This window comes from Silene latifolia, chromosome Y (assembly GCF_048544455.1).
Source record: "Silene latifolia isolate original U9 population chromosome Y, ASM4854445v1, whole genome shotgun sequence".
Classification (NCBI taxonomy): Eukaryota; Viridiplantae; Streptophyta; class Magnoliopsida; order Caryophyllales; family Caryophyllaceae; genus Silene; species Silene latifolia.
The window spans coordinates 10410832-10438767 of NC_133538.1; the positions used below are offsets into that span (position 1 = coordinate 10410832).

The 27936-nt window shown below is 37.4% G+C and overlaps 3 protein-coding genes and 1 long non-coding RNA gene across 4 annotated transcripts in view; 2 read left to right on the plus strand and 2 right to left on the minus strand.

The window, feature by feature from the left end:
• Nucleotides 1–2552, plus strand: part of LOC141627584 (uncharacterized) — a 34849-nt gene extending 32297 nt beyond the window's left edge. The window contains exon 8 of the mRNA XM_074440820.1: nucleotides 2356–2552. Within this exon, the coding sequence (XP_074296921.1) occupies nucleotides 2356–2552 (197 nt within the window). The remainder of the gene's footprint in view (nucleotides 1–2355) is intronic.
• Nucleotides 2553–14892: 12340 nt separating this feature from the next.
• On the minus strand, nucleotides 14893–15402 carry LOC141627585 (uncharacterized). The gene has a single exon (XM_074440821.1). The coding sequence runs from the start codon at nucleotides 15400–15402 to the stop codon at nucleotides 14893–14895; it is 510 nt and encodes a 169-aa protein (XP_074296922.1).
• A 2871-nt stretch (nucleotides 15403–18273) lies between these two features.
• LOC141627587 (uncharacterized) lies at nucleotides 18274–18993 on the minus strand. Its single transcript, XM_074440822.1, has one exon. It carries the CDS (start codon nucleotides 18991–18993, stop codon nucleotides 18274–18276), a length of 720 nt encoding a protein of 239 aa, XP_074296923.1.
• A 5142-nt stretch (nucleotides 18994–24135) lies between these two features.
• Nucleotides 24136–27781, plus strand: LOC141627098 (uncharacterized). The gene is made up of 3 exons (XR_012536659.1): nucleotides 24136–24664; nucleotides 24953–25081; nucleotides 27395–27781. It is a non-coding gene; the product is annotated as an uncharacterized LOC141627098 (long non-coding RNA).
• Nucleotides 27782–27936: the final 155 nt, after the last annotated feature.

Below are 27936 nucleotides of genomic sequence, written 5' to 3' on the forward strand. Positions count from 1 at the left end.
GTAACTTTAATAAAGAAAAATGTAACTTTAATAGAAAAACTGTAATTTTAATAAAGAAAACTGTAATTTTGATAAATGTAACTTCAATAGAGAAAAGTGTAACTTTAATAGTAAAAAGTGTAACTTTATTAAAGATAAGTGTAACTTTAGTTTTACTAGAAGATTAAAAATCAACAAAAAAAAAAGGTAAAAAATGAGATTTGAAATAAACAAATCTGAAAAATGGTAAAACATATCACAATTTAAAAAATTTAAAAAGTAAATGAACTATTAAAACAAAAATCACAATTTCTTTTTTCATAACTAGATCCAAAAAAACGAATTTAAAAAAGACGAGATTTTAAAAAATTTTAAACAAGACAATGTCAAAACTTAGAAATACTACATATGAAAAAAAAAAAACTTTGTAAAACATCCAACATCTATTTAACAATTAAAGGAGATCTCAAAATCCTTCAAAAAAAGGAGATCTCAAAAAAAAAAAAAAAACGAGAAAACGAGATCTGCCCACAACAACCAACACTCTCCTCCACACACGGCCACCGTAATACCACCGTCCCACAACCACGGTAGATGGTAGATCTGGCGGCAGTAGCAAGAAGCGAGAGGTGAGGGGGCGGCTGAGCTGCCGTGAGTGGTGTTGTTTGTTGTGGGTGGTGGCGAAGGGTGATATGGTGTTGTGGATGGTGTTTGTTGAGGGAGGTGGCAGAAAAAGGAGGGAGGAGGGAGGCGTGGTGGCAGCAGGAGGAGGGAGCGGTTGGGGAAGGAGAGGTAAGGAGAAAAGGAGGAAGGAGGAGGAGGTAGGCGGACATGGTGGTGGCGGTTGCTAGCGGGTCTGAGTGGTGGCAGACGTCGGTAGTGGGGGAGGTGCATGGTGTGGTGGTGGGTGGAAAGAGGTCGGGGGAGAAGGTGGGTGGTGGTTTCGGGTGAGGGGGTGGTGGTGAGAAATGAGAGATTTATTTTATTGGATTTTTGATTTATTTGGGATTTAGAGAGATGAGGGAATGATAATTATGTGTGAAGAGAGATAAATGGGTGGGAGAATAAATTAGATATAGTAGATTAGGGTTTGATTAATGTGGATTAGTGAGGGTAGAGAGAGAGAGGCTCATTAATTACCTATTAATCCCCTCTTTTTTTCTTTCCATCTCAACCTTTCATTTCCCTCATCTAAAGGCTCTAAAGGGGACTCATGGACTCACACTTAGAGGGGGACTTACTTGATCTTAACTCTCTCTCTCTCTCTCTCTCTCTATATATATATATATATATATATATATATATATATATATATATATATATATATATATATATTCTAGATTTCATGCCCGGCCGTTGGCCAGGTAATATCAAAAATAATTTCTGAATATTTATCTTGAAATTGTTGCTTTAAAAACATTTTTATAACAAATATAATAGAAGAATTATGTTTTATCATGACTTTTATGCAAATCATGACAATTGGAAATTTAATATTTTCCGAATTTGAACCGAAATCGGTGCTTCATAATGCAAATTGTCCCGAGTAGTGTAACCAACTACTACTATTATATTTTCAATTAATCTTTCTTGGTCAATGTTATATTAAATTTTCAATTTTGTTTAGATTTCTAAGTCGTATTGCTTTCTTATGCAATATCTTATATTGCGTATCTGGCTAAGTTCTCGAACCATAGCCCATAGGTCGCAGGACTCTGAGAGTAAGAAAGCGTATACTACTTAGAGATTTACCTTACCTATAACTTATGCAAGGTTCCTAAATATGATAAGGATTCTTTGTAGTTTTTATGTAGGAGCTGACTATCTGTTGTAAATCCAGACAATATAAGACACCTTGGATTTATGTCGTTTAAGTTCTGTTCCCCAAAATTCATTAAAAAAATGATAATCTTTAATAAATTGTTAAAAAAATGAAGTTGATGTTTATTGGTGTAAAAAGCCCGGTGCCACGAAATTTTTGAGAACTAGGACGGGATCGAAATTAATTTTGTTCTTTGTATTCAATAAGTATTGCATGACCGAATAATTCAAGGAAGGGCGCACTGCAGGGAGGGCCCTTTTAAGTAGATGACTTTTCGGGTCGTTGTAGCGGGACTTCTTTGGCAAATCCAAAGAAGGTTTTCCTGTACGTTCATCAGAAAATATTTCTAGATCCCAATACACCCAATGCCAAATAGCTGCTAAAAAGCACAAACCAGAAAACACAAGAGAGAGCCAAAAAAGGATCTTTCGTGTATAATCCTGCATAATCTCGAGCATAATATAAGTTACGCGAAGAAAGTAGACGTTAAGTTAAAGTGTTAAAGTAATGGCAGTAATAGCCTGTTAGTGAGTGATTTTGTTCTTTCATTCCAGGCGAACAAGAGGCTTCGAGAAAACTTGTGTTTTCTGAATTATATCAAGCCAGTAAACAAACATCGGAGCCGTGGATCTTTGAACCCGAGTATCCGGGAAAGAGTCGAATATTTGATGGAAGAACAGGGGATCTTTTTGAGCAACCTGTTATAATAGGAAATCCTTATATATTGAAATTCTTCATTCAGAGCAAATAAGTTAATGAAAGTTCAAGGATCGAGAAAGCTTTGGTACGCGTTAGATTGAGAAGTAAAAGCCCTTCTTGAAGCATCTCATTCCACGTGCTCAGTCGAAGGAATATTGAGAGCGAGGTAGTGTCGAGGAGCTGCCTTTCCTATGTATTCATCTTTTCGCGGATAATGTAGTAAGATTAAGGAAGTAGCGTAGTACAATTCTTATGAGTCCAAGTTCCTAGGCTACGTTCCTCAATAAATCCGATTCGTACGGATTCTTCCCCCAACTAACGACGAGATCCTGGCCTGGTCGACCCGATCATGATATTTTACTCATGATCTGGCCTGGTGGGCCGCTATAACTATCCAAGAAGACACTCGAAACTGGAAAGATAAACAAACCCACCCGGTAGACTGCCAAGCTACAAGTCTTACGACACAGGAACGGGATTCTCTAAAAAGCCAAGGTCGTGAGTGGCCAAGAGGGCCCACTTGGAGACCAATAAGTTGATTCGAGATCTCGCTATCAACCTCTTGGCCTAAAAAAAGTAATCTTTCTCGATAAAGTCGGTGTCAAATCGTCTTGCACTTTTCTCAGAAAGTACTTAGATTGTTCGGGAGCTTTCTAAGACTAAGTTCAAGCTGGGCCCGGCTAGAACATCTGCCAGAGAAAAAAGAACGAATGGATCTTGTAGGATTCTCAAGAAGTTCTTCGATTTCTTCCGAAAGTCCGTCAAAGACAGAGATATCAAAAACAGCGAAAAAGGCCCATTGAAAACAGTCCACAGTGGTAGTAGGACCTTAACAAGGCCATCATCAAAGGCTTCGATCTATTTTACAGGGCTTAAAACCCTCTATTCTTTCTTTTTCTTTTTTTTATAGATTTTTTGTTTTTTCAAAACTTCATGTTCTCGAGTTGCAGAGAACAATCCCATAGTTTGGGCTCCTAGAATATGGACCCCCTAGAGCTTTCTATTTTATTGTTTCTACTAGAAGAAGCCAGCGGCACAGGTACCGAGCTTTTATCCCATTTAGATTTCCTTTTATTCTGGGGAGGCTCTCAAATTTAATTTATTAAAAAAATTAATATCGGCTAATGATGTCGTTTCTAGTCTATCTCTTTCTATTTCTAGATATGGAAAGTTAAAAAATCATCATATAATAATCCAGAAATTGCAATACAAAAGAAAAAGGGAGGTTTGTGATGATTTTTCAATCTTTGGCGGAGCGAATCCGGAAAGATTGCCTCAGTTCGGATTGTTCTCTGCAACTCGAGAACATGAAGTTGGAATCGCTAAAAAGGGCGTTCTAGTGCGTTGTAGATTCTTATCCAAGACTTGTATCATTTGATGATGCCATGTGAAGTCGTTTTCTTTAAGATAAGAAATACAACAAGTCATTTTAATTAAAATCTTTATATAAAGAGAATTTCAAATTAAAGAAAAGAAAGAGGTTTATCTAAAAAATTCGCGATATAACTAGGAAGACGTTTCAAATACCACACGTGAGTTACGGGGCATGCCAATTTAATATATCCCATTTGATACCTTCGTATTCGAGAATCAACAAATTCGACTCCGCGAAAGGGGAGTCGGCGTGGCGTAAATTGAAGATTGCAGGAAGTATAGAAAAATTCCCTTCTGGGGTATTCCGAAGGTGTAACCTAGGCAACGAATAAAAGAGCCCGATACTTCAACTAGAGGAGCGACCGGAAGCAAGGCTGTAAGGCGGAGCGAATCCGGAAAGATTGCCTCAGTTCGGTAGAAGCTGTTTCTAGGAAAGGTTATGGTTCTCGGGTATCTACTCAATTAATCCCCCAAACCGGAGATCGAAACCAACCAAAAGGGTACCAGAAAGACATCCATGAAGATCTGTTCCTCCGCCAAAAATGGGAATGGGCTAGGTTTATGAACTTATAATCTAGAATCTGATGATCGAGTCGATTCCACGATTATAAGTTCATTCCATACCGGAGAGATTCTTTTTTCAGTATCCCGTTCAATGATGGAGGTTCTTTTGGGGTAAGGGATCTCCGGATCACCAGCTAAGGCCCCTCAATGACCGCTCAGTGATAAAGGAGGTAGGGGTGCAGAGACAGCCAGGAGGTTTGCCTAGAAGCAGCCACCCTTGAAAGCTTACGTTAGAAGTCGGAAGAATATGCCGGGGCTAGGGTGAGCTGAGGGGGGACAGCGTAAGTGAGCGAGCAAGGACAGGTGGAAGTTCCCTCGATCGAACAAAGAAAGGCATAAAAACATTCCTCCTAGAGTAGCTGTTAATACAGATAACAGAAACTCTGTGAGAGCCAACGTCTACTAAACTTTCATGTGTTAAGCATATAGCGATCACTTCTTCTGAGCCAGGATCAAACTCAATAATCGATTGCACTCTTTCAAGGGTGGCTGCTTCTAGGCAAACCTCCTGACTGTCTCTGCGGTCAAAATATGCGGAATTTCTTACTTTTCGTGGAGGATTAGATCCAGTAACTGGGGGTCTCGGGAGATCCTTTCCCTGAACCCATACGGGTTTCCGCAGGCCTTAGTGTAACCGGTTTGTCTGGAAAAATCCGTACCCATATTTTTCCCCCACGGCGCGCTGCCAATTTAATATATCCCATTTGATACCTTCGTATTCGAGAATCAACAAATTCGAAGCCCGCTCTAAATAATCCCCCTTTTGCCGGATTATTACCGATGTAATCATAAAAAGCTAATTTCTCAGGAATTTTTGTAAGAAAGAATATTACTGGAATATAGAAAGATCGGCCCGCCTTGGATGGTTAAAAATGGAAAGATAAAGTATGATTTTGAATGGTTTGCTGGGGTGGTAACTCATATCACGGGAGGAAACTTTGCGCAAAGTTCCGCCGCCAACTCGATAACAAATAGGCTTCTTTATATCACCTGCAAGATAAGGCCAAAAACTTGATGGGAGGTGCTAGATTGTTACTTTCGAGTCAAACCAAGCAAGGGCTACAAATTACAATGGAAAATTTCAAATTACAAGGGAAAGAAAGAGGACAGATTGTGGCACCATTCGGGGTATTTCTGTAAGTCCTAGAAACGGCAGGATGCCGCGAGCCGGCTGGCAAAGGGGGGTTCGAAAGCGCGTTCCTGTGTCGTAAGACTTGTAGCTTGGCAGTCTACTGGGTGGGTTTGTTTATCTTTTCAGTTTCGAGTGTCTTCTTGGATAGTTATAGCGGCCCACCGGGCCAGATCATGAGTAAAATATCATGATCGGGTCGACCAGGCCAGATCATGAGTGAATAGAAAATCGAAGGTAAAAGAGCTACTGAAAAAGATAAAGAGTCTGCTGCCCCTTCTTTCTAGTACAAGGGAAGAGGCTGTTCGTTCTTAGTTAGATACGCACGCTCTTTCTTGTGTTTTTTTCCCGCGATATAACTAGGAAGACGTTTCAAATACCACACGTGAGTTACGGGGCGGCGACCTGGTCGAATTAGGAGAAGCTGTAGGTATTATTGCAGGTCAATCCATTGGGGAGCCCGGTAAATCAATCATTTGTCCTTGTGGATCGGACAGTAATCCTCTCATACCTGCGGCGGGTCCACCAGCAAATTAAGCAAGTTGAGCGGGTGAAGTCGCAGTTCAAAGAAATGCAGTGGATGAAGTTCTCGAAGAAAGCCTAGGCGGCATTCTCTCTCTTATCCAAAAGCCTTTCTAGGGTGTTTGGATTAGAAGGATTGAGTGCCTTCCTTCTTTTGATGGGCTTTCATGCCATCTGTGAATGGACTTCGAAAATCTCGTTCGGTTGTAGACGATGCTAGCTTTTGATCAGAAACCTCAGGTGGAATAGTTGGCTTTTTCTACAGCTGCGTATGCGGGCTTCTTTCCCAATTACACTCTTAGCAGAAGTTGAATTTTCTAATATCACTGTTCTTATATAGTTTGAAATTTAAGTTGCAATAGATGGCTAATATCTAACTTTTAATTAGCGTGCTCTTAATTTCCAAATAACATGAATGTTCAAGTACTAAAAAAATCGTAAACAAAGCATTTGACTAATTAATAATCCTAACTATAATGGAGCTGCAAGTTTAAAAGGGTGTATAATTCATGTTTTTACCTAATTATTTTGCGGATTTCAAGATGATTCTTTGACGTTTTTTCATTGCATCCCGTAGTATTTTTGTTGAAAACTTAACTTTTGTGAAATTGTAAGACAATTGTTTTTATAACAATGCTAATATTTTTGTATGACGATAATACAAAAAATACATACAAAGTATCTTTTTCGATATATTTATGATTTAAGTTTGTGAATTACGGTTGCAGTAATGCAATTAGTGGCGTAGCCAATAACGGAAATTAGTGAGTGCAAACGGGTAATGGTATAGAAAACTCGAAAAAAGTCCAAATTGTTTTACTAAAACCTATGAATGTTCTTCAGCTAGCGAATCTTTACCAGTAAATAAATTCAACGTCAAAGTTCCAAAGTTATGCTCATAAAAAAAAAAGTGTTAGGGAGTTCACGGGTTGTACTGAAAGTCGATACCACTATAGTTAAAAACAAATAAAAAAAATGAAAATTTTAAAAATCGGTACAAAAGTAATTTTTACATCAAACTTTTGGTAGAATTCATAGTGCCAAAAAATCGAATATTGGCCAAATTGATAAGTTGTCCAATCTCTTATGCACCTTGATCATCAATAGTGATTTTGTCCTCCACTATTGAACAATTTGTTTATAGTAATATATTAATACTATCATCCTATTCTAGAAAAGTTTTTTTTTTATATTTTAGAAAGGCATTTGATAAATTATTATCATACATGTCACACCAAATTAATAATAATATATACAGAGTTAAAAATCACAATAATCTATACAGAGTAAGAAACAAAAGAAGAATAAAAATAATGTACAATGTTGAAGCTATTGTCGTGTGAATATATATATATATATATATATATATATATATATATATATATATATATATATATATATATATATATATATATAAGAGATCATGTAAGGCCATGTATATGTATTGAGTCCATAAGTCCTATTATGAGCCATTGGATGGAGGGAGATGGAGGGATAAGATGAACCCACCCAAAGTCATTATAGAAGCTAATTAACACACTTTACTAATCCACCCTAATTAACCACTCATTTACTATATATTTGTTTTCTACCCACCCATTTCTCTCTCATCTCACACATTTCACTCTTCTCTTCTCTCAAAACCTCAATAAAAAAAACCCAAAAAATCCAAATAAATAAAAAACCCAAAAAATCCAAATAAATAAAAAAAAAACCCAAAAAATCCAAATAAATAAAAAAACCCAAAAAATCCAAATAAATAAAAAAAACCCAAAAAATCCAAATAAATAAAAAATAAAAAATCCAAACATATCAAAAACCCAAAAAATCCAAATAAATCATTCATTTCTCTCTTCCTCATTCACCACCACCCACCACTATCCCACCCGACACCACCCACCGCCCACCGCCACCGCCGTCGGTAAATTATATAAACTCATTTTTTTTTCCAGATTTTGCGTCTCGGTTTCTTTCGTCACTTTTTTTTTTTTTTCAGATTTTGTGTTAAATTTGTTGTTTGTGGTCGGTTTATTCTATTTGTTAGTTTTTGTTATTTATTCTTTTCAAATATCTTATTATTATACGTTTTTTTTTTAAAAAATTCGGGTTTTAAATATCGATGTTTTTGGTGATATACTTTTTTTCATCTAAGATCTACTAAAATATTTTTCATAAAATTTGTTGTTAAAATTTTTATATAAAAATGATATAAAATGACTAAAGTATACACAGTTATGGACAAAAGTTATACAAAAATGGTCTAAAGCTATACAAAGATTGACTAAAGTTATACAAATAAGGACTAAAGTTATACAAAAATTGACTAAAGTTATACAAATATGGACTAAAGTTATACAAATAAGGACTAAAGTTATACAAAAATTGACTAAAGTTATACAAATATGGACTAAAGTTATACAAATAAGGACTAAAGTTATACAAAAATTGACTAAAGTTATACAAAAATGGACTAAAGTTATACAAAAATGGCCTAAAGTTATACAAAAAATGGCCTAAACCAACCGCAGCACCACCACAACGAACCCCACTTTTCCGGTTAGATCTAAGAATAATTTTAAAAAAAAAAACAGATATGAAACCGGTTTTGGTGAAGACAAATCTGGAAAAAAAAAGGAGAAAGGGAGGTGCGGTGGTGGGGAGATGCGTTGGGGTGGCAGTGGAGGGAGGCGGCGTTTGAGGTGGGTCCGCGCGAGAGGTTTTGAGGTTGGTGGTGAGTGGCGGTGGTGGTGTGTCGTGGATAGAGGGAGAGGAGGTGGTTGTGGGTTTTTTTTATTGTTTGGTTTTGTTTTATGAGGTTGGTGGTGAGTGGCTGAAGGTGGGTTTTTTTTTATTGTTTGGTTTTGTTTTATGAGAGTTTTTTGTTAATGTTTATTTAAGAGGGTGGGAAGAAAATGAGAGTGAAAGAGTGAATGTGAGAAATGAGAGAGGATGAGTGAATGAGGAAGTGACTTGGGAGATTAGAATGGTGAAAGAGTTATACAAGATTAGGAGGAGTTATACACGATTAGGGAGGGAGATTAGGGAGGTTCATTTGTGACCCTTGAATGAGATGTAATCTCATCCCTCCATCCCTTCCATCCTAAGGTCCTTATAAGGACTTAGGGACTCATAAGATGTAAGGGCCTTATGAGAACCCTTCTCTCTCTCTCTCTCTCTCTCTCTCTCTCTCTCTCTCTCTCTCTCTCTCTCTCTCTCTCTCTCTCTCTCTCTCTCTCTCTCTCTCTCTCTCTCTCTCTCTCTCTCTCTATATATATATATATATATATATATATATATATATATATATATATATTAGATTGAAATTATATCTTAACTTCTGTTGGGGCTACGTTTCCAATTATTTCCCATTAAGTTAGTGGGATGATATATTATTTTAGTTGCGGATTTTTTTCTTTTTATTTTTTCAATAGTTTAGAATTAAGTACTAATATAGCTACGGAAATTTTCCATGGTACCCTTAATTTTGTCATATTTTTCATGGTACCCATGCTTTTAAGAATCTGCCTATGGTATCCTTGGGGTTCCATTCTTGTGCCCATGGTACCTTTAATGTAACGGTCGTTAAATGGAGGTTAAGTTTTGATGATGTGACAATAAATTAGTACTTAAAAATTACGGTAATTTCTCATGGTACTCTTAATTTGTCAGATTTCCCATGGTACCCCTACTTTCCATTTTTACTTCCACTACAACAAATCCCTTGCATTCTCGACGCTTTATGGTCGACGTTTTTAAAAGCGTCGGCCCATTTTCCGCCCAAATATCCATTTCAAGGATATCATAATCATTTTTATTGAAAAAAATGGCTTAACGCTCTCAAAACATTTCATTTCCGCGCCTTACTTTTCTTTATTTTTTTCCCCAATAACTCAGACCGTCGTTGATTCATCTCCCCCAAACTTTTTCCCCAATTTTTTCATTCATCTCCTTCCTCATCAGTTGCCGACCTATAATCCATCTGCTACCCAATTCATTTTTTTCCCCAAAAATCCCAATTAATTAGTTAACCTAAACGTTATTCATCTACTGTCCATCTTTCTCAATTATCATCCCAGTGAATCACGCCCCTCGTTAATCATCGTCATCAGCTAAATAGGTAAGTAATTAATCAAAACTTTATGAACTCTTCTATTTAATTTCTTGCTTTCGATCGTCTTTTGTAGATGGAATTAGTTATTTCGTAATAATTTTCATTAATCTAGTTTGTTGTTTCTATGAAATAAAGGGATATAGGATTCTGACAAATTCATGAATATGCTATTGGTAATACCCACGAGTAGGGTGACTTTTTTTTTTATTTGGTGTTTTTATGCTTTGTTAATTGCAAATTTTGGCTCAAGTATGTAAACTGAGTACCCAATTTAAGATCCAGCTTAATGCATAATACTTTTCATAACTATACTCACATATTTGCTTGATCTGTTGCAGACTATTGGCCTAATAGATGTGCTCAGCCTTGTTGGGTGGCTTTCTATAGCATATTCCGAGGTTTTAAATCGTTTATGTGCTTCAACAGTTCTTTTCCATTCCCTTATCACATGAATGTTCTTATGATTGTCATCTATTTATATGCTTACTGCGAATAGTCATTAAAAAAATATTCGTATGCGAATGTCACATGTTAAGGAGAAAAGTGATGTCAAAGAGTTGTAGTTCAATAGATATCCATTCTATTCTCATGTACTATTTGCATTATTTACGGGAATGCTTAAAAAATCAAAATTGAATTTCAGAACTTAAATATCTAATAATAATGCGATTTGAAAATTAGGAGTCGAGGAAGGAGCATATCAGCGTAGGAATAGGACACTAAACTTGTTTCCTCTAAGCCTAAGTATCATCAGTTTCGTCAATTTTTCAGCACTAAACCACTTCGGCATTTTGCGTGAGAACTGAGAAAGTATTTGATTTTTTAGTATCCTGTAAACTGGTCCAAATCCACCTTCACCAAGTCTTTTTGCATCCGAGAAGTTACCGGTTGCCTTTCTTATGGTCTCTATATCAAACTGCTGAGCATCATTAGTGTTTCCACCTCTCTGGCTAACTATAGGTGAATTAGCAGTGAATAATTGTTTTAAGTATTTTGGTGGTAGGAGAAATCCCCATAAAAAGACGGGATAAAAACCAAACTACACAGTCGATTTTTAAACCTTTATCAACATTTAGTAATCATGAAATATACTTGTGCATCAATAAGGATGTAGTGTTCAGCTGAAAATTGTAATGATATTGTTGAACTGTTTCAACGCAGCGTGGTCCGAGTTCTAAATTTGTTTTAAGGTTCCCTTTAGAATTATTTGAAGTGTAGTTATATAAAGAAAGATTATTTTTATCCAAGCGGTTTATTCAGACATCTTAAGCATGAAGGGATATCTCCACTCAATATGTTATTATTCAAATGCAAATAAAATCCAAAGTAGACATTATTAAAGCATGGAATATATCCCGTGAGCTTGTTGTACGAGAGATGTACAAAAGAAAGACTTGTAGCATTGGCCAAACAATTTGGAATCGGCCCTGATAAGCTATTATTTTGAATTTCTAAGATACTCAGACACTTAGTATTATCTTTTCTAGTATTATCCCCTGCTTTTTTGTTTCGGAAATTGCATTCAGGTGGAAATTAGACCATCTAAGCTTTTCTAAGAGTATGTGAGGTAACTTATGTTAAAATGCTGTGTGTTTATGAATTAGTTTTGTTTGTTTGATGTTATTTAATATAAAGAAATAGCAGGATATTCTTTTCAGGAACTCAACTTGACTAATACATTATTATCCATCAATTCTTGGCGATAAATCCTAGTGTGCAGCAAAAATGGTAGTATACAATTATCCATTAAGTTTTCATTTATAGGAACTTTAATTTTCAATCCACTTGTATGATTTGTAGATGCATCACTATAGATAATTCATAGTTTTTCAGCATTTTTCTAACCTCTTATGCTAAAAACTACCATAAATAGTTGATTAACTGAGTTTTTATTTTGCCTGTTTATGAGCTAGCTAAGCAACAAGTACGCAATTTTTAGGGACAAATCTTTATTAATTAGTCTCTCTGTCCATTCACTTTACCTTTTTTTGAGGGAGTATTTTAATCAAAGGTAAACAAATAATCGGGATTTACAGAGTATATGAAATGTTATATTAGGAGCTATGCTTTGTCACCTAGTAGTTTGGAAATTAGGGAGAAAATGGTCTTTTTGAATGTATTTCTCAGTTCTTATCATGTGTTATATCATATATGTGAGTAGTGACGTATTACTTATGGATAATGTTCTTTTACAACATTACTACTTTTGATGTTCAAAATCAGTGTAGGATATGAGAAATATTGCACATGGTCAGCCATGAGAGTATGACAAAGATAAGTGGCTACTCAACCATGAGTCGATCGATGCTTGTTAGCATCTGCATGTTCTAGCAGCAATTTGTCATCATAAACCATTTTTACATTTATGTGCATAATGCAATCTTGACAACTATGTTAAAACATAAGTCAAGTTTATTTTTTATTTTTTATTTTTTTTTCTTTTTATGTCAGGATCTTTATTGAGCTATGTTGTTGATATGTCGCTGTTATGCTGCCGGTGTAATTGATCTTTTTTTTCTTCAATTGTAAAGGTCATCACACTTAAGTGTATTGTAATTGATCTTGTTTTCTTCAATTGTAATTGAAATGGTTCTATGCCAGGATTTGGTTAACATCAAAATAGGATACCCAACATTAATGGAGGGCGATAAGAGGATCTTACTCTACAAGGCCAGGATGCTGATGTAGCCTTCTATGTGTTGAGCATCATTGATTCTAGTCTCTGCTTGGCTGTGCTTGGTATACTTAGGCATAACAGTTCTTTATCGTTAAAAACATTGTCTATTACCTCGGTTTTAGTGAATTTTTTTTCCTTAAATAGAGAGTTACATAGCCTTTTGGATGACATTTCATCTTACTGACATTTCAGGGTCAGAGTGGCACTCAAGAATATGGAAAAAATGGAAAATATAGAAAAGCTTGTTCTAAGTTTGACTAAGGACAAAGAAGAGCTGCAAAGCAAGTTGAATGAGACGAATAGCATCTTGTATAAAATTTTGGAAGGTATGAGTTCTGGAATGCCGTCGCCTGAGATAGTGCTTGCAAAATCGAATGCACGGGTATTTTTATGTTTATGTTGTCTTTAAATTTAATACATGTACCTGCCTTGGAGCTGTTGCCTTGGAGCTGGAACCTTGTATGATGTTGTTGGTAGGTTCGTATATGCTGGTTTCATCTATGTTGAACGGTTCTTATAGGAATGTTGGTAGTTTCATATATGCTGAACAATTGATAAAGATATGAAGTTTGAGGCTATTATGTTCGTATTATGGTGCCAAACTTGTCTTGTTTGATTCATCCTGCAAATTTTAAATAAGAAATTTCCTAAGTTACATTCCGGTGCAACTTCAACATGCTATTGTTTACCAATTCCTTCCTATATACCCTTGTACAATCTCAATGTACTAGACATAAACTGGCAGGAAGTTGTACCTAAGCTAGTCCATGCAACTATAGCATTCACATTCACAACAGGCTAAAAGTTTTGCGTCTGTGGATTCATGTCAGCTATACTTTTTATTAAGGAGTGTTGTGATTTCATCTTTTCGTTATTAGTAGTACAACTTCCCTACTTGATTGACTTGATGATATTTACTTGCATGTAGATATTGGACTCAACAAATGGTGGCGGTGCATCGAGATGAAAGGAGCAAATCTGGAAATAACTTTTTGGAGTAGTTTAGTCGCACGTTTAGGCTTGGATTTATTCGATCTTTTGGGGATATTTTATTATTTTTTTGTGAAAACATTTCTCTCGTTCGGATGAAATAATTACAATAGTTCTTTTGAATTTTGAAAGCATGCAATTTGATAATGGAATTTTAATTTATGAAATAAAATTTTGTTTTGCATATGTTCTAGTCAAATTAATGATTATATACTCGATGATGTCATCTAGTAATCTATATGATTTAATTCAATCGTATTGACAAAAATAGTAGTCATAGTGAATTTTGTGCACGAAAAGCGTCGAGAAATTTCTAAATTGCGACGGAAAGAAGTGTAGAGAAACACTAACGCTTAAAGGCGTCGCGGCTCTTGACACCTAAAAGCGTCGACAAGGTTGACGCTAAAAAGCGTCGGAAATTCCTGACGCCCCAAAACCCCATGCTTTTTAAAGCGTCGAGAAATAAATTGCCGACGCTTTTAAGCGTCGATAATAGCCAAAAAAAGCGTCGAGAATGCAAGGGATTTGTTGTAGTGTTCATATTTACTAATTCATTGTCACATCATTAAAACTTGACGTTTATTTAACGGTTGTTACATTAGGGGTACCATGGACAAAAAAATAGAACCTCAAGGGTATCATAGGCAGATTTTTGAAAGCAAAAGTACCATAAGAAATCTGACAAAATTAAGAGGTACCATAAAAAATTTCCGTAAAATTTATTTATTACTCAAATATTAAGATCTAATAACTAAAGCACGTTGTTTCTAAATCTACCCTCACTTGTTAATGATTCCACTGCAACTCAAGTTAACTTTTGTTAGCCAAACTTCACCTTTGTGCTCATAATATTCATTGTACTTGAGATAAAGCACCCGTTGCCATTCTAAAGGAAATCTAAGGCTATAGATACACACGCATCAAGAACATACTACAATATAAATTATTTGACGTATCGTGTAATTCGTAGTTTTATTAGCATATGTATCTAAATTTTTTTTTTTTGAAGAAAACCCGGAAAGGTATTAATATATTAAATTAGCATCACGTTCCGCCATACAAAGCACTTCCATTGGGATCACGGATTCCCAACTACGATGACCCTCACTCCAAGGTCCAAAACGAGCTAAATTATGAGCGACCTTATTATTGTTCCTACGCGTAAAAACAAAAGATAAACTCCTAACAGAATTACAAATCGACAAAATGTCTTCATAAACTAAAAACAGGTCACTCCGTCCTTTGGCCTTCCTCTGTAGGTCATGTACCACAACCGCGCAATCGCTTTCCATTTCAATGTCTTGATGTCCATGCTTCACTGCCTCTGACAAGCCGTGCCACATTCCCAAAGCTTCCGCCATCGTTGCATCCATCTCGCCTCGTCGTTGCGTGACTGCACACCATAGCATCTTACCCTGGTCATCTCGTCCAACGCAACCCCATCCTACACCAATCCCGTCTAAAACAGTGGCATCGACATTCACCTTTATTACCCCGATCCTTGGTTTCTTCCCCCTCTCAGTATCCCCCCTCATCAGCTCCTCCTCCACCCCTCCCGACCCTGTTTGTCACGGCTGCTCCCCTCTCCATCATTTCCCATATCATGTCCTTTACACGCCTTACCACTCTATCGGTGTCCCCTCCCCCTCCATCAAACACAATCTTGTTGCGGTCTTCCCAAATCGCCCAACATCCTGTGATAAACTCCACACACTCCCTTGTACCCATATCCTTCAACATCTCTTCCGCCCAATCTTTAATATTCCCAAACCCGACTCCCTAAAGTCTCTCCACACCCAAGCCGTCCCAAATATCCCCCACCCCACCACAATCTCGGATTGCATGAAGGCAAGTCTCCATGCAACCATGACATCGTGGGCAAGTTACATCCGTCAATTCCATCCGGGCAAAAATATTGTTTCTCGTGGCTAGCGCATTAGAGCAGAGTTGCCAAAAGAAGACTTTGATTCGTGGCAGAACCGGGGCATTCCAAATTTTGTTCCACAACCGAGAGCTATGGCGTGTTTCAAACGGCCCTACTCCATCGTTTCCTTCTCCCACCAGGCAGCGGTATGCCGATCTTGCTGTATAGCTTCCGTCCTTCTCCAAATCCCAGCACCAGTCATCTTGCGGTTTCGACATGCTAATTCTGATTTGTTTTATACGGTCACATTCAAACGGCAAGAAGATGTTTGCGAGCTTCTCGTGATCCCAGTCACTCCCATCCTCCCTTAGAAAATCACTGACCCTGAGATCATCCACCTGAGAACCCTTCGGTGAGAGAACTCGCCTCGTTTGAGTTCCTGGAATCCAAGGGTTAGCCCAAACCCAAGTCGACGTACCATCCCCAATACGTTTCCTAGCTCCCAAAAGTATGACCTTTCGCGCATTCCACACCCCACGCCATGTATAACTTGGGTAAGGTCCTAGCTCTGCTTCCATGAGGGAAGTGTTCGGGAAATACCTACTCTTCATGATTTGGGACATAAGGCAGTCCGGATTAGTTAAGATTCGCCATACCTGCTTGCCCAACAAAGCATCATTAAACAGTTCGAAATCCCGAAACCCGAATCCCCCTTCCCCTTTAGTTCGACACATCTTCTTCCAGGCCACCCACGGGATTTTCCTCTTGCCATTCTCCGAACCCAACCAAAATCCCGAGACAAGGGACCGTAACTCATCGCAAAAGTTTAAAGGAAGCTTGAAGACACTCATAGTGTAGGAAGGAATAGCTTGGCCAATGGCCTTGATTAAAATTTCCTTCCCCGCCTTACTAAGCAATAAGCCTTTCCACCCCTGCAATTTTTTACTAATCTTGTCACGGATATTTGTTGTGAGCTTTCTCTTAGACCTCCCCACAGAAGTAGGAAGCCCCAAATAGCGGTCTTGCTCATCCACAACACGAACGTTCAGGACCCTGTTAACCGTATGTTTGCATTGCAAATGGGTACCTTTACTAAAATAAATGGTCGTTTGATCAAAGTTAACCAACTGACCTAAGGCTCTTTCATATTTCTTGATGATATCCCGTACCTGGGTTGCCTCCCTTTCATTCGCTCGAGCAAAAATGAGACTGTCGTCCGCAAAGAACAGATGGGAGATAGTTGGGGCCGTGAGAGCAACTCGAACTCCTTTAATATGGCCATTAACCGCTGCTTTGTGGATCAAACCCGAAAAAACTTCCGCACAAATAATAAACAAATACGGGGATAAGGGATCCCCTTGTCTTAATCCCCGCTCTGGCACAATAATCCTCCAGTTTTCCCCATTCACCCCAACCGTATAAGTTACCGTCTTTACACACTCCATCACACGCCCCACCCAACCTCTATCAAACCCCATACGTTTAAGAACTGCTTCAAGGAAAGGCCACTCTACCCTATCGTAAGCTTTCGACATGTCCAATTTAAGAGCCATATGTCCACCTCCACCTCTACTATTCTTCATGTGATGAAATACTTCAAAGGCTACTAGCACATTATCAGTAATAAGCCGCCCAGCAGTAAAAGCGCTTTGGTTAACATAAATCACCTTATCAAGAAATAGCTTCACCCTATTTGCCAACACCTTGGAGATAATTTTGTATAAGACATTACAAAGACTAATAGGGCGAAAATCCGAGCACTTATCTGGGGCCTTCTTTTTGGGGATAAGGACAATCTTCGTGTGGTTAAGCTTAGCTGGTAACTCACCACCATTCAACACGCGCAGAGCCGCGCCTATCACCGATGGTCCAACTATGTGCCAGTACGTTTGGTAGAAGAGAGCGTTCATTCCATCTAGACCCGGTGCCTTTAATGGGTGCATTTGATTGAGAGCTTCGACAACTTCATCCCCCCTATATTCCTCCGTGAGAATTGAGTTCATATCGTCCGTAACCCTACCCTCCACAACCTCCAATATCTCCTCAAAGTCCTCAGGCCTCGTCAACGCGAAAAGGCTTGTGAAGTAGTTTGCAGCATAGTTAGCCATCTCGCCAGATTTCACATAAACATGGCCGTTATCGTCAATTAATTTCTGGATATGGTTCTTAGCTTTCCGCTGGCTTGCTTTTCGATGAAAGAACGTTGTGTTTTTATCGCCATCTTGGAGCCAAATTGCCCTAGACCGTTGTCTCCAGAAGAGTTCTTCTTGTCGGATTAACTCCGCAATTTCCTTGATCACCTTACGCCTTTCTCGAACTTGAGCCTCACACCTATCACCTTCATTAAGCCTTTGCAACCTATCACGCTTCTTTTTTAAATCCCGCACAACTTTCCCAATGCTCACTCCCTTCCAAGCCGTTAGCTCCGCAGCGCAGAGTCGTATATTTGACATGACATCAGCTGCTCCACCTCCCCATGCCCTCATAATAGCTTCCTCACATCCCTCCACCCCAACCCAGGCTTGCTCAAATCGAAATGGTCTCACGGTTTCTCAGCCTCTTCACGCCGTATAGCAATATGGACACAAATGGGAGCATGGTCCGACCATTCCCTATTAAAATGGAACAATTTAGAGAAAGGGAAAAGGTCCAACCACCGCCCTGTCACCATAGCTCTATCCAACCTGCACTGTCTATTATTCGACCCGGCTTGCCCATTATCATAAGTATAAGCATACCCCTCATATGGGATATCTTGCAGTCCACACTCGTCCACAACATCCCGGAAGTTATTCATCTGCCACTGTTGTCTAGAGCCACCTAACATCTCATTCGCATAGTGAATTTCGTTAAAATCCCCAATACAAATCCATGGGTCCGGTCCCTCTTCCGCTAAAAGACGAAGTTGTTGCCAAGACAAGTGACGATCCTGTGTAGCCGGCCAACCATAGAAGCCCGTCAATCTCCATCTTAAATCATCATGCCTCACCGTCACGTCAATATAGTGATTGGTCACGGACCTCAGGCTGCAGTTAACTTCCTTTTTCCATAAAAGCGCTAATCCCTCTGATCTCCCCTCACTATCTACTTCTAACCCATCGTAACCATCCAGACGACGTTTAACTTTCCTCATATTTTCACTATTCAGCTTCGTTTCACAAAGAAAGATAAAAGTCGGGGCCACCCTCCGGACAAGGTTTTTCAGACCGCCTACTGCATCGGGGTTGCCCAGCCCCCTGCAGTTAAGGCTCAATAGTTTCATTGTGCCCGGCGGGGTTGAGCCACGTCAACCACCGCCTCAGGTATGATGCCCCCCGGCATAAGTTGTACACGTTTTGCAGCAGACCCCTCCCCCTCCTGCATATCAGTCCCGGCTCTCTTTGTATGGACAACCATTCTCCCATCCTTTCGCTGATTAGTTCCCGTTTCTCCCCTTTCCCTTATATCATGTGCCAACCTCCTCCATGTGCCTACTGTTTTCAACCCCTTCCCCTCTGTATCAGTTTCCTTTCTCACCCCATCTACTCCCTCCAGCAGCCCTGCTCCCTCGCCGGTTCATATACCCACCTCCAGCTCCCCTCCTTCCTTATCACAATCCTTAACCAGACCCTCCATGTCATCCTCACCAAGGGAAGCCATATTATTGGGGTGGGCTTCCTCATATTGCACTGCATCAGTATCTGGTTTTTTCCCCACTTTGGTATGCGAGTTCTTGTGTTTGATAGTGATTGCTTGGAGTTTGCTAATCATCTCAGCTACTGCATCCTCCTCTCTTCGTTTGTATTCCGCTTCAAAAGATCCACTTAAGTCCCTCGCACTTTTCGCTTTTGGTTCCGCTTTAGTCTTGATTACTTTCCATGGGGATGCTCTCAAGCTTTCGTCATAACGGAGCTCACCCTCAGTATAGGGGCCATCATCATAGTCCTTCTCCCCGTGCCCTAGAATTCCGCACCCATAGCAAAATGTCGGAAGCTTCTCATACTTCACTTCAAATTCGATCATTCCACGTGATGGCATCTTGCATCGAACCCTCGGTACTAAGGGTTTCCTGACATCATGTAGAACCCTAATCCGTACCGCTCTCTCCATCTCTGGGAACGGTGCCTCATCCACTATGACAAATTCACCCAGCTGCAATCCCAAACGACGGATATTATCCTTATTCGAACGTCCCCTAACCGGTAGGTCATACACTCTCGCCCACAGCGGAATAAGGAACAAAGGCGTTTCAGTTAATTTACCTTCGTCGCAGGGGTCATTAAAACTCCAAATAAACTTGTCGAAGTGCCATGGCTGGCCCTCGATCACTCTTGCTTTATCAGTTTCATCAGCAAATTTAAAAACAAAGATTTTGTTTTTAACATCAATTAAATTCCCAACTACCGTACCTTTCGAGCAACATAGGCGTATCATAGTATCAATAGCGGCTTTTGCGTTAATGGCTTTTGTCGTCCAAATCCTCCCCACGAGTAGATGCTGTGATGGAGCCTCGGTACTCGGCTCCCCACCAACGTCCCATACGAAATAATCCTCCTTATCTGCCATTAAACCCTTTCCACGGTCCCTTAAGGGATCGTATAAAACCCTACTATGATTCTGCCCTTGCGACGTAGCAGGCATACTTGAGTCGAGAGAAACAAAATATACCGAAACAAAGAAACTAGGAGATGGAATGATAATCGAAAGAAAGAGAACGTACAGATCCCACGATCGAAATCGAGGGATTTACCTTCAGAAAACAAGGAAGTAGCAAAGACGTAGCCTAAACGGACACCCTCATAGGAAACCCTAGAGAGAGTTTAGGTTTTTAATACCTTTAAATACTTGTTTAAACAAGAATTTGCACATATGTATCTAATTATTTAAAGACTCCTAGAACATCATATATTACAAATATATAATCTATCTAAAGTTGAATTAATATTTAAATTTTATTCAACAAAAGCAATAGCCAATGAAATCGCTCTAAAGTAATAACTAATGAAATCGCTTCAAAAGTTCCTCTTTTAAGTATATATACTAGATTTAATGTCCGTGCGATGCACGGGCCTATTTGTAGTGTTCTATCATGTACTCCGTATAATGTAGTAACAAAAAATGTAAAAAACCTATAATGCAAAAGAGGAGAAGGTAGATGCCTCAAAGTGATCCACAAAAGATACATGGAATATTGCTTTTTTTTTTATATCGTATGTTATTGGGTGATTTTCTTTTATAATGTTATGGGGTGATTTAAAAGTATTTCCCACCATATAGTTAGATGTAGGATTGGATAACCCATAGGAAAGGTATGGAAATAAAAATACAATTGAATTTTCCTTGTATATTGCATTGTAAAAAATAAATTCCCTATATATAGTTTCTTTGATCACTAATTATTTTTAAATTTCAATAAGTGATGAATTATTATTATTATTGTTGTTGTTATTATTATTGTTATTGGATAATTAGTTTATTCCCTACATATAGTTTTATTTTGTTGGAGTTTTTAAACTCAGTTAATTTCAATAAAGAGATAAGAACTTTCAACATTTTAACTTTTTCCTCATTCTAACAGCAGGACACCCTTAAATTGATATCGTCATACCCTGAATTCCGTAATGCGACTTGCAATTACTCCTCGCATATTCCATGACTCTAGCTCCTTATAGCTTTAATTTTAATGTAGTTGTCGGCCGGTTTCGACATGTCAAGGCATGATATATGTAGTATTACTTTGTACAATTTACCTCTTTGTAGCCTTTTCCCCCTTCAAACTCTTTCATATTATCCAAAAAGGTATTTTGTTACTTGGCCGACTTGGTTATAAGATTGAAATTGTACGCAAAAAGTTGGACTATTGAGCGAAGATAGGCCTTATTTTTTGAACGATTCCTTGAAGATTTTCATAAAAACCAAAATTTACGTGAATACTCAATTAAATATCAGTTTGTTAATTAGATTTTAACAAAAAAAAAACGAATGCAGAATTAAGATTTCATAAGATTAGATTTTAGAACTAACAAAGCACTACACAATCAACTAAAAAAGGACTATGTCAATGAGGGAATAGTAGGATTATTTGAATACCTAAAATTAAAAGGCGAAAATCGAAATATATATAAACGTCGTAGTCTTTTAATTGTGTTAGAATTAGAATTGTCTTCACGTAATGTCGAGCCTTAATGATTAATAATCAAGTCGGATTTAGCTCTCGCATATTAAGGATTGTTATAGTATTATTTTAGATTTTAGATTAGGATTTTTAACAATAATCATCTCCTCACAAGATTCGTCTAATTATATTATTATATCTTAGACCCATATAATTCTGCAATTATATTTATCTTATCTCGTAGTATAGGTAGAGTTGTTCGTAAAAATGAGTCTTTAATCACCAAAGTCATTTAGAATAATTTTACGCTCTGTAATCTATACATTATAATTATCGATCCACACCACATGCATGATCTTCATGCAAAGCCTATATATAATCTCATAAAATGTGGTCATTACTCATTAGATAAGAATTTAAGTCCATTGAGGCATATAAATGATGCCTTTAAAGAGATGTAGTACGTATTTACTGAAGGATGCATGACAAAGCTTAGCATAAGCATATACATTTAACTACAATAAAAACTTAAAAAGGCATTAAATATCTAACGTTTTCAAATAATATGCTTGTTATCAACTTACTTATTTACCAAAGCTAAATCAAACTAAGAAACCATGTTCACATACTATATACAAACAACAGAGGTACTAATTGCAAATTAATGTATAATGACAATTCATATACCTCATACAAATAATAGGGGTAATAATTGTAAATTAATTTATAGTGACAATGAATATTAAAAACTTCTGTTGATTATAAATAGCTGTAGAAATTTTGTCAATGCAACAAATGATATGTAGAAAGATTTCTTGGCATAAGATTAGTAGTTTAGTACAACTTGACCCACTATAAGAAATCATAGAGATAGAGTGAGTTGAAGTTAAAAAAAAATAAAATCCTTTATACGTGTTTTATTTTTTCTTTCATGTTTTTCACAAACCTACCTTCTCGCATCGACATTGATAATTCTGGCTTTCGAGTATGTATGATTTCATATCCAACATTATTAACACACGATAATGTAAAATCTTTTCTTGCGAAATAATAAATCAAGGATAAGAATCTTCATAAACACATTATATGAATAGACATTGATAATTAAGAAAATCGAAATACCTCTTATTTAAATACGTATCGTACACTAATTTACGAAGTATGTTCATAAAAGTTACTATCACATCGTACATTCCTACCTCATTATCCTTAATACGCAATAATACTCAAATATGATGCGAGTCGACGTAGTTATAACCTGCAATAAGAACTTACATATTAGAAACTTGTCATTCAAAGAAAATACGTAATAAGCATTTATATGGAGCTACATTAAAAAAACATGATGCTAACTAAATCATAAATTTATATGAACAACTAAAACACTAAAAAAATAGTCACCCGTATAATTTTCTTTAGCCTACAAAATATGTGTAATATATAGGACTAGGTTGTTGTAAACTTGTAGGACTCTATAATATAATATTGATGGATTTACCCTAATTCGATCTCTTAAATACATTAGATGTTAAAATACGATCATAGACTACTATCATAATTTAATTAACATATTTTAAAATAAATAGGTAGTTATACAAAGTTGGACTCTCTGTAATCGCTCGAAAAAAGCTTCATTTAATAATATAGATAGATAGATATTGATATATACTCCCTCCTATTCTAGATAAACCTCCCTATTCATGGGGGTACTAGAATTAAGGAGAGAGATTAAAATAAGGTAAAATATTGTAGTGGAGTTTGGTAATTGGAGATAGGGAAGGTATTGTGGGGTATTATTGTGGGTGAGGTGATTAAAATAAGTATTGTTGTGAGGTAAGTTGATTAAAATAAGTATTGTTGTGGGTTGAGGTGGGGTATTGTTGTGGGTTAAGGTGATTAAAATAAGTATAAAACTTTACTAAACAAAGAAATAGGAAAATTCTTGTGAATAGGTGAAAAAGAAAAGAGGGAAGTTTATGTAGAATAGGTGGGAGTATTACATTACTTTACGCTGTTCTTTTAAATCCTAACCCCACCCCTCACGGGTAGGGATGGCAATGGAGCAGATCTGGATAGGGTCCGATAGGATCCAGATCCATATCCGCCACACCAACATTGAATCCATATCCGACCCATATCCAGTGGATCCAAATTTTTCAGATCCATATCCAGATCAATTTTCAAATAAGTGGATCCATATCCAACCCATATCCACGGGGTCCGAAAAATTAGGATCCATTATCTTACCCATCAGGGTCCGGATCCACGGATCTGAATAGGGTTCAGTATCCGTTGCCATCTCTACTCACGGGTTAAACTTTCATTTCTCACCTTTTGCACCAAACTCCGCAACCACTAAACCATACCACCACCACCACCATTGCCGCCGGAGCACCGACATAGATCTCGCCGGTGTAGCTCCGAGGCCATCATCGCCGGCGCCATTCTTATTTATCTCTCATTTCCTTCCGGCATAGTTCTCATCATCGTCCTTATCGAGATTGTCAAGGGTGAAGATGGTGGTGGTTTTGTTGAGGCGATCCGATCTATTTAATTGTGCAAAGGGAGGGTGATAAAAGATTTGTGAGTGATGAAGCATCGATTGTCATCTTTTAATTAAGGATTTGACATCGTCGATACTGATGAAATCGATCGGTGCCGATAGGTAATTAAGATTTTTCATTTGAAGTTTTGGATGATTATTAATTGAAAGGCAGCAGTGATTGGTGTCAGATGCTCAATACTAAATATTATTTGAAGTTTAAGAACATCATCATTTGCTACAATGGCGCCACACTGATCTCTCTTCATCTATCTCAACATCATCATTTTTAACAAGGTACTACATACAATTCAATTATCTATTCGAGTAGTTAATATGCAATTCAATTGATAATTCTCAAATATGCAATTCAATTATCTATTCGAGTAGTTATCATATATGCTAAATATGGTAATTGCTCAAAATAGTGCTTTAATTTGCCTGGTGATTCTTTGCAACCATAGTTCATAGGGGATTTTGTGCCTCTAAGACAAGAGGGTTGCATACTTATTGTCGAGAGTCTAACTTTATTAGGCGAGAGTATTTCGGGTGCATACTTATTTTCTTCTCTTCTCCCGTATTCAGGATCAAAAGCAGGTAGATCTGTGCTAATTGATGATGGGGCACTACCTTGGATAGTACAGAATGCGAACAATGAAGCATTATCTATTAGACAACACATTGAATTGGCACTATGCCACCTAGCTCAACATGGTAAGCTTCCTATGCACCTCGACTTTTACTGATGCTTACACTTTGTCCTAAACTCTTAAAACCTTTCCATTTCAAAATCTCAGAAGCGAATGCTAATGACATGATTAATGGTGGGGCCCTCTGAGAACTAGTTCGTATCTCACGGGACTGCCCTCATGATGACATACGAAGTCTTGCATGCCGCACTCTTGGTTATACTCCCACTTTTGTGTCGGAACTCAGGAGGCTTTGTGTTGACAATTAAGTTCTTCTACTTCGTATATATAATCACCTTGCACAACATAGGCTTAGGATTTGTTAGTTTTAGGTTAAAATATTGCATTTTCTTCACTCTTTGGCTAATTTTGTGATAAATCATGGTGTTGTAAGCGAAAAATTAGGTTATAATCGAAAAAACTAGGATTTCTAAAATCCGAATTTTAGATTTTCATTAGGTGTGTAATTAATTTTTGTAAATCAATTTGAAACTTGGGCAGAAATACCATGTGTTTCTAGAAGGTAGCTGAATCATATGTGAGTGTTTAGTCTCATGATAATTAGGACTTTTGACAGGATAAGGTTGTGGGTCATTATCCTTTGATTTGCTAATTTTGGATTGCCTTAGTTTTTGATAGTGTCATTTTGTCTAGACTGAAGGAGGGTAAACTAAGATTATTATTCTCTCTTTTTTTCCTATGTATTGTCTTCGTCTTGTGCCTCCATTACACACAGAGTACTCTAAATAGTTGAGAATTCATGATTGGTCTACACTCAGTTTCATGTTTAAAAAAACACCTTATTTTTCCTTTTTCCCGAGGAAAATACATCTTTTAGTTTAAGATTCACGGTGCCATTTTGTGCATTTTGATGCTTTTTGTTAGCACGGGGAAACTGCGTAGTGTGGAACACCAAGTAGTGACCAGCAAAGATCAATCCCGGATTTCTAATGATTTTTCCCTTCTACGGTTCTACCAGAGAGCACTTATGTCCTAAATGCAAAACACCCTCCAATATACCGATGTGTTCCGTATTCTGAACTTCTTAATTTGTTTCTGGCAGCCTATATTGGAGAGATTGACAGCGTGTTGGAAAGTGTAAGATTTAAGATGCTATAAATCTCTCTTAAATAATGAGTTATGGCAGGTGTTGGCCTATGTAGAGCCGTGTCTTGAATCATTGGTGCGCATGTTGAATTGGAAATCTTAAATACCATTAATGGATCTCATATTACATGATAGACTATCTCATACGGCATAAGATAGACCATTTCTCCCTTTCTGTTTCATATATAAGCTTTTGTGTTCGTTTTTTTATCCCATTTTGAATGCTTGCGGCATCTTTGGAAGGGCAACTGGTTATAAGACTTCCTTTAGGGGTTGTTTAAATTATATGCAAGATATGACAAGCTGCACCAAGTCACCAACTATTTGGTTCTAGGAGTTTGAATTGTATTATTTTATCAGACTTGGTGCAGGCCATCAAAACCAAATGATCTCACGCCAACATCTCCTATTTCATTAAGAGTGTTGTCATAATTTTTTTTATAAGAGTGTTTTCATAACTTAAACGAGTGTAAATGTTTGTATCTAACAACTTAAAGGAGTGTATATAGATAGCTAAAGGTATGTATCTAGTAACTTAAAAGGAGTGTATCTAGATAGCTAAATGTATGTATCTAGTAACTTAAAAGGAATGTATCTAGCAACCTAAACGAGTGTATCTAGCTAGCTAGAGATATATATCTATAAATTTAAAGGAGTGTATCTAGCTAGCTAGAGGTATGTATCTAGCATCGGACCATCTTGCCTCAATTCTATGCTGCTGACCAACTAGTGCTTAAGATTTTGCCTACCTATGTTTAATGTCTTCACTTTGACCTACCCCACTTGCCATAAATACTTATCAACGGTTATGGTTTTATTGTACTTTTATTAATTAACGGCTTAATTATCGATCAACTCATTTGATGGTCCATATTTAAACTACACTGGCCGGCTAATTACATGTTCTGATCTATCTCTCGCTAGCTACCTTGTAGACTTGATAAATAAGTGAAAATAGTTGGTTAGTTTGGGTGTGTCATTTCTTAGTAAGCTCACTCGTCTCGATATCGGACCATCTTGCCTCAATTCTGGATACTTTTGCTTTAAAGAATATTTGGCAAGGTTGTTATGCATATATGTTATGCACCTTGTGAAATTGCTTCTCATTCATATGCTTTGATGACTCGAGTGTTGGCATGGCTAGGAGTACACGGATTAGTTGTGACTTTCAAGTATGAATAGTTGCAAGTGTGTCTATGTTATAAATTGCTGAGTAGATTACTAATTGCAGCTGGCTAAGGGATGCATAATTTGACAAGGGAATCAGGTGTACAAGGATGGATTTTGGTGAAACGAATTTGGTGCTGCGAGATTGCTCATGGAATGCTGGAACAAGTAATTGTGTAGGTCTGATGGCTACATGATACTCAATATTTGGTGTACTTGTGCTGAAGGGAGCTTCGTGTTAAAATTTTAGGTGGAATTCCTTCAACAGCTATATATACGGGCATGCTGTGTTGAATGGTTGTTATAACGGGTTAACCGGTTAAGCGTAGTTCATTGTTTTTGTACTTCATGAGTTTGGCTTCTAAACTTTGTTACTTACAGGGGTTATTTGTTTTAGTTTTTGATATGGTTTGTGCTAGTGGAGTTTCTTTTTGTAAGAAACAATGTAATTTTGTGTGGTTTTGAATAAAATTTTCTACTTTTCACAAAAGGAAAGTTGCTCATTTGGAATTTGGGTTTATTGAGTATTAAGATTATTGTTATCTATCAAGTGCAGTAGTTGATACTATATGATAGTCCAGCACAATTATTGAGGCGCTTAAAAAA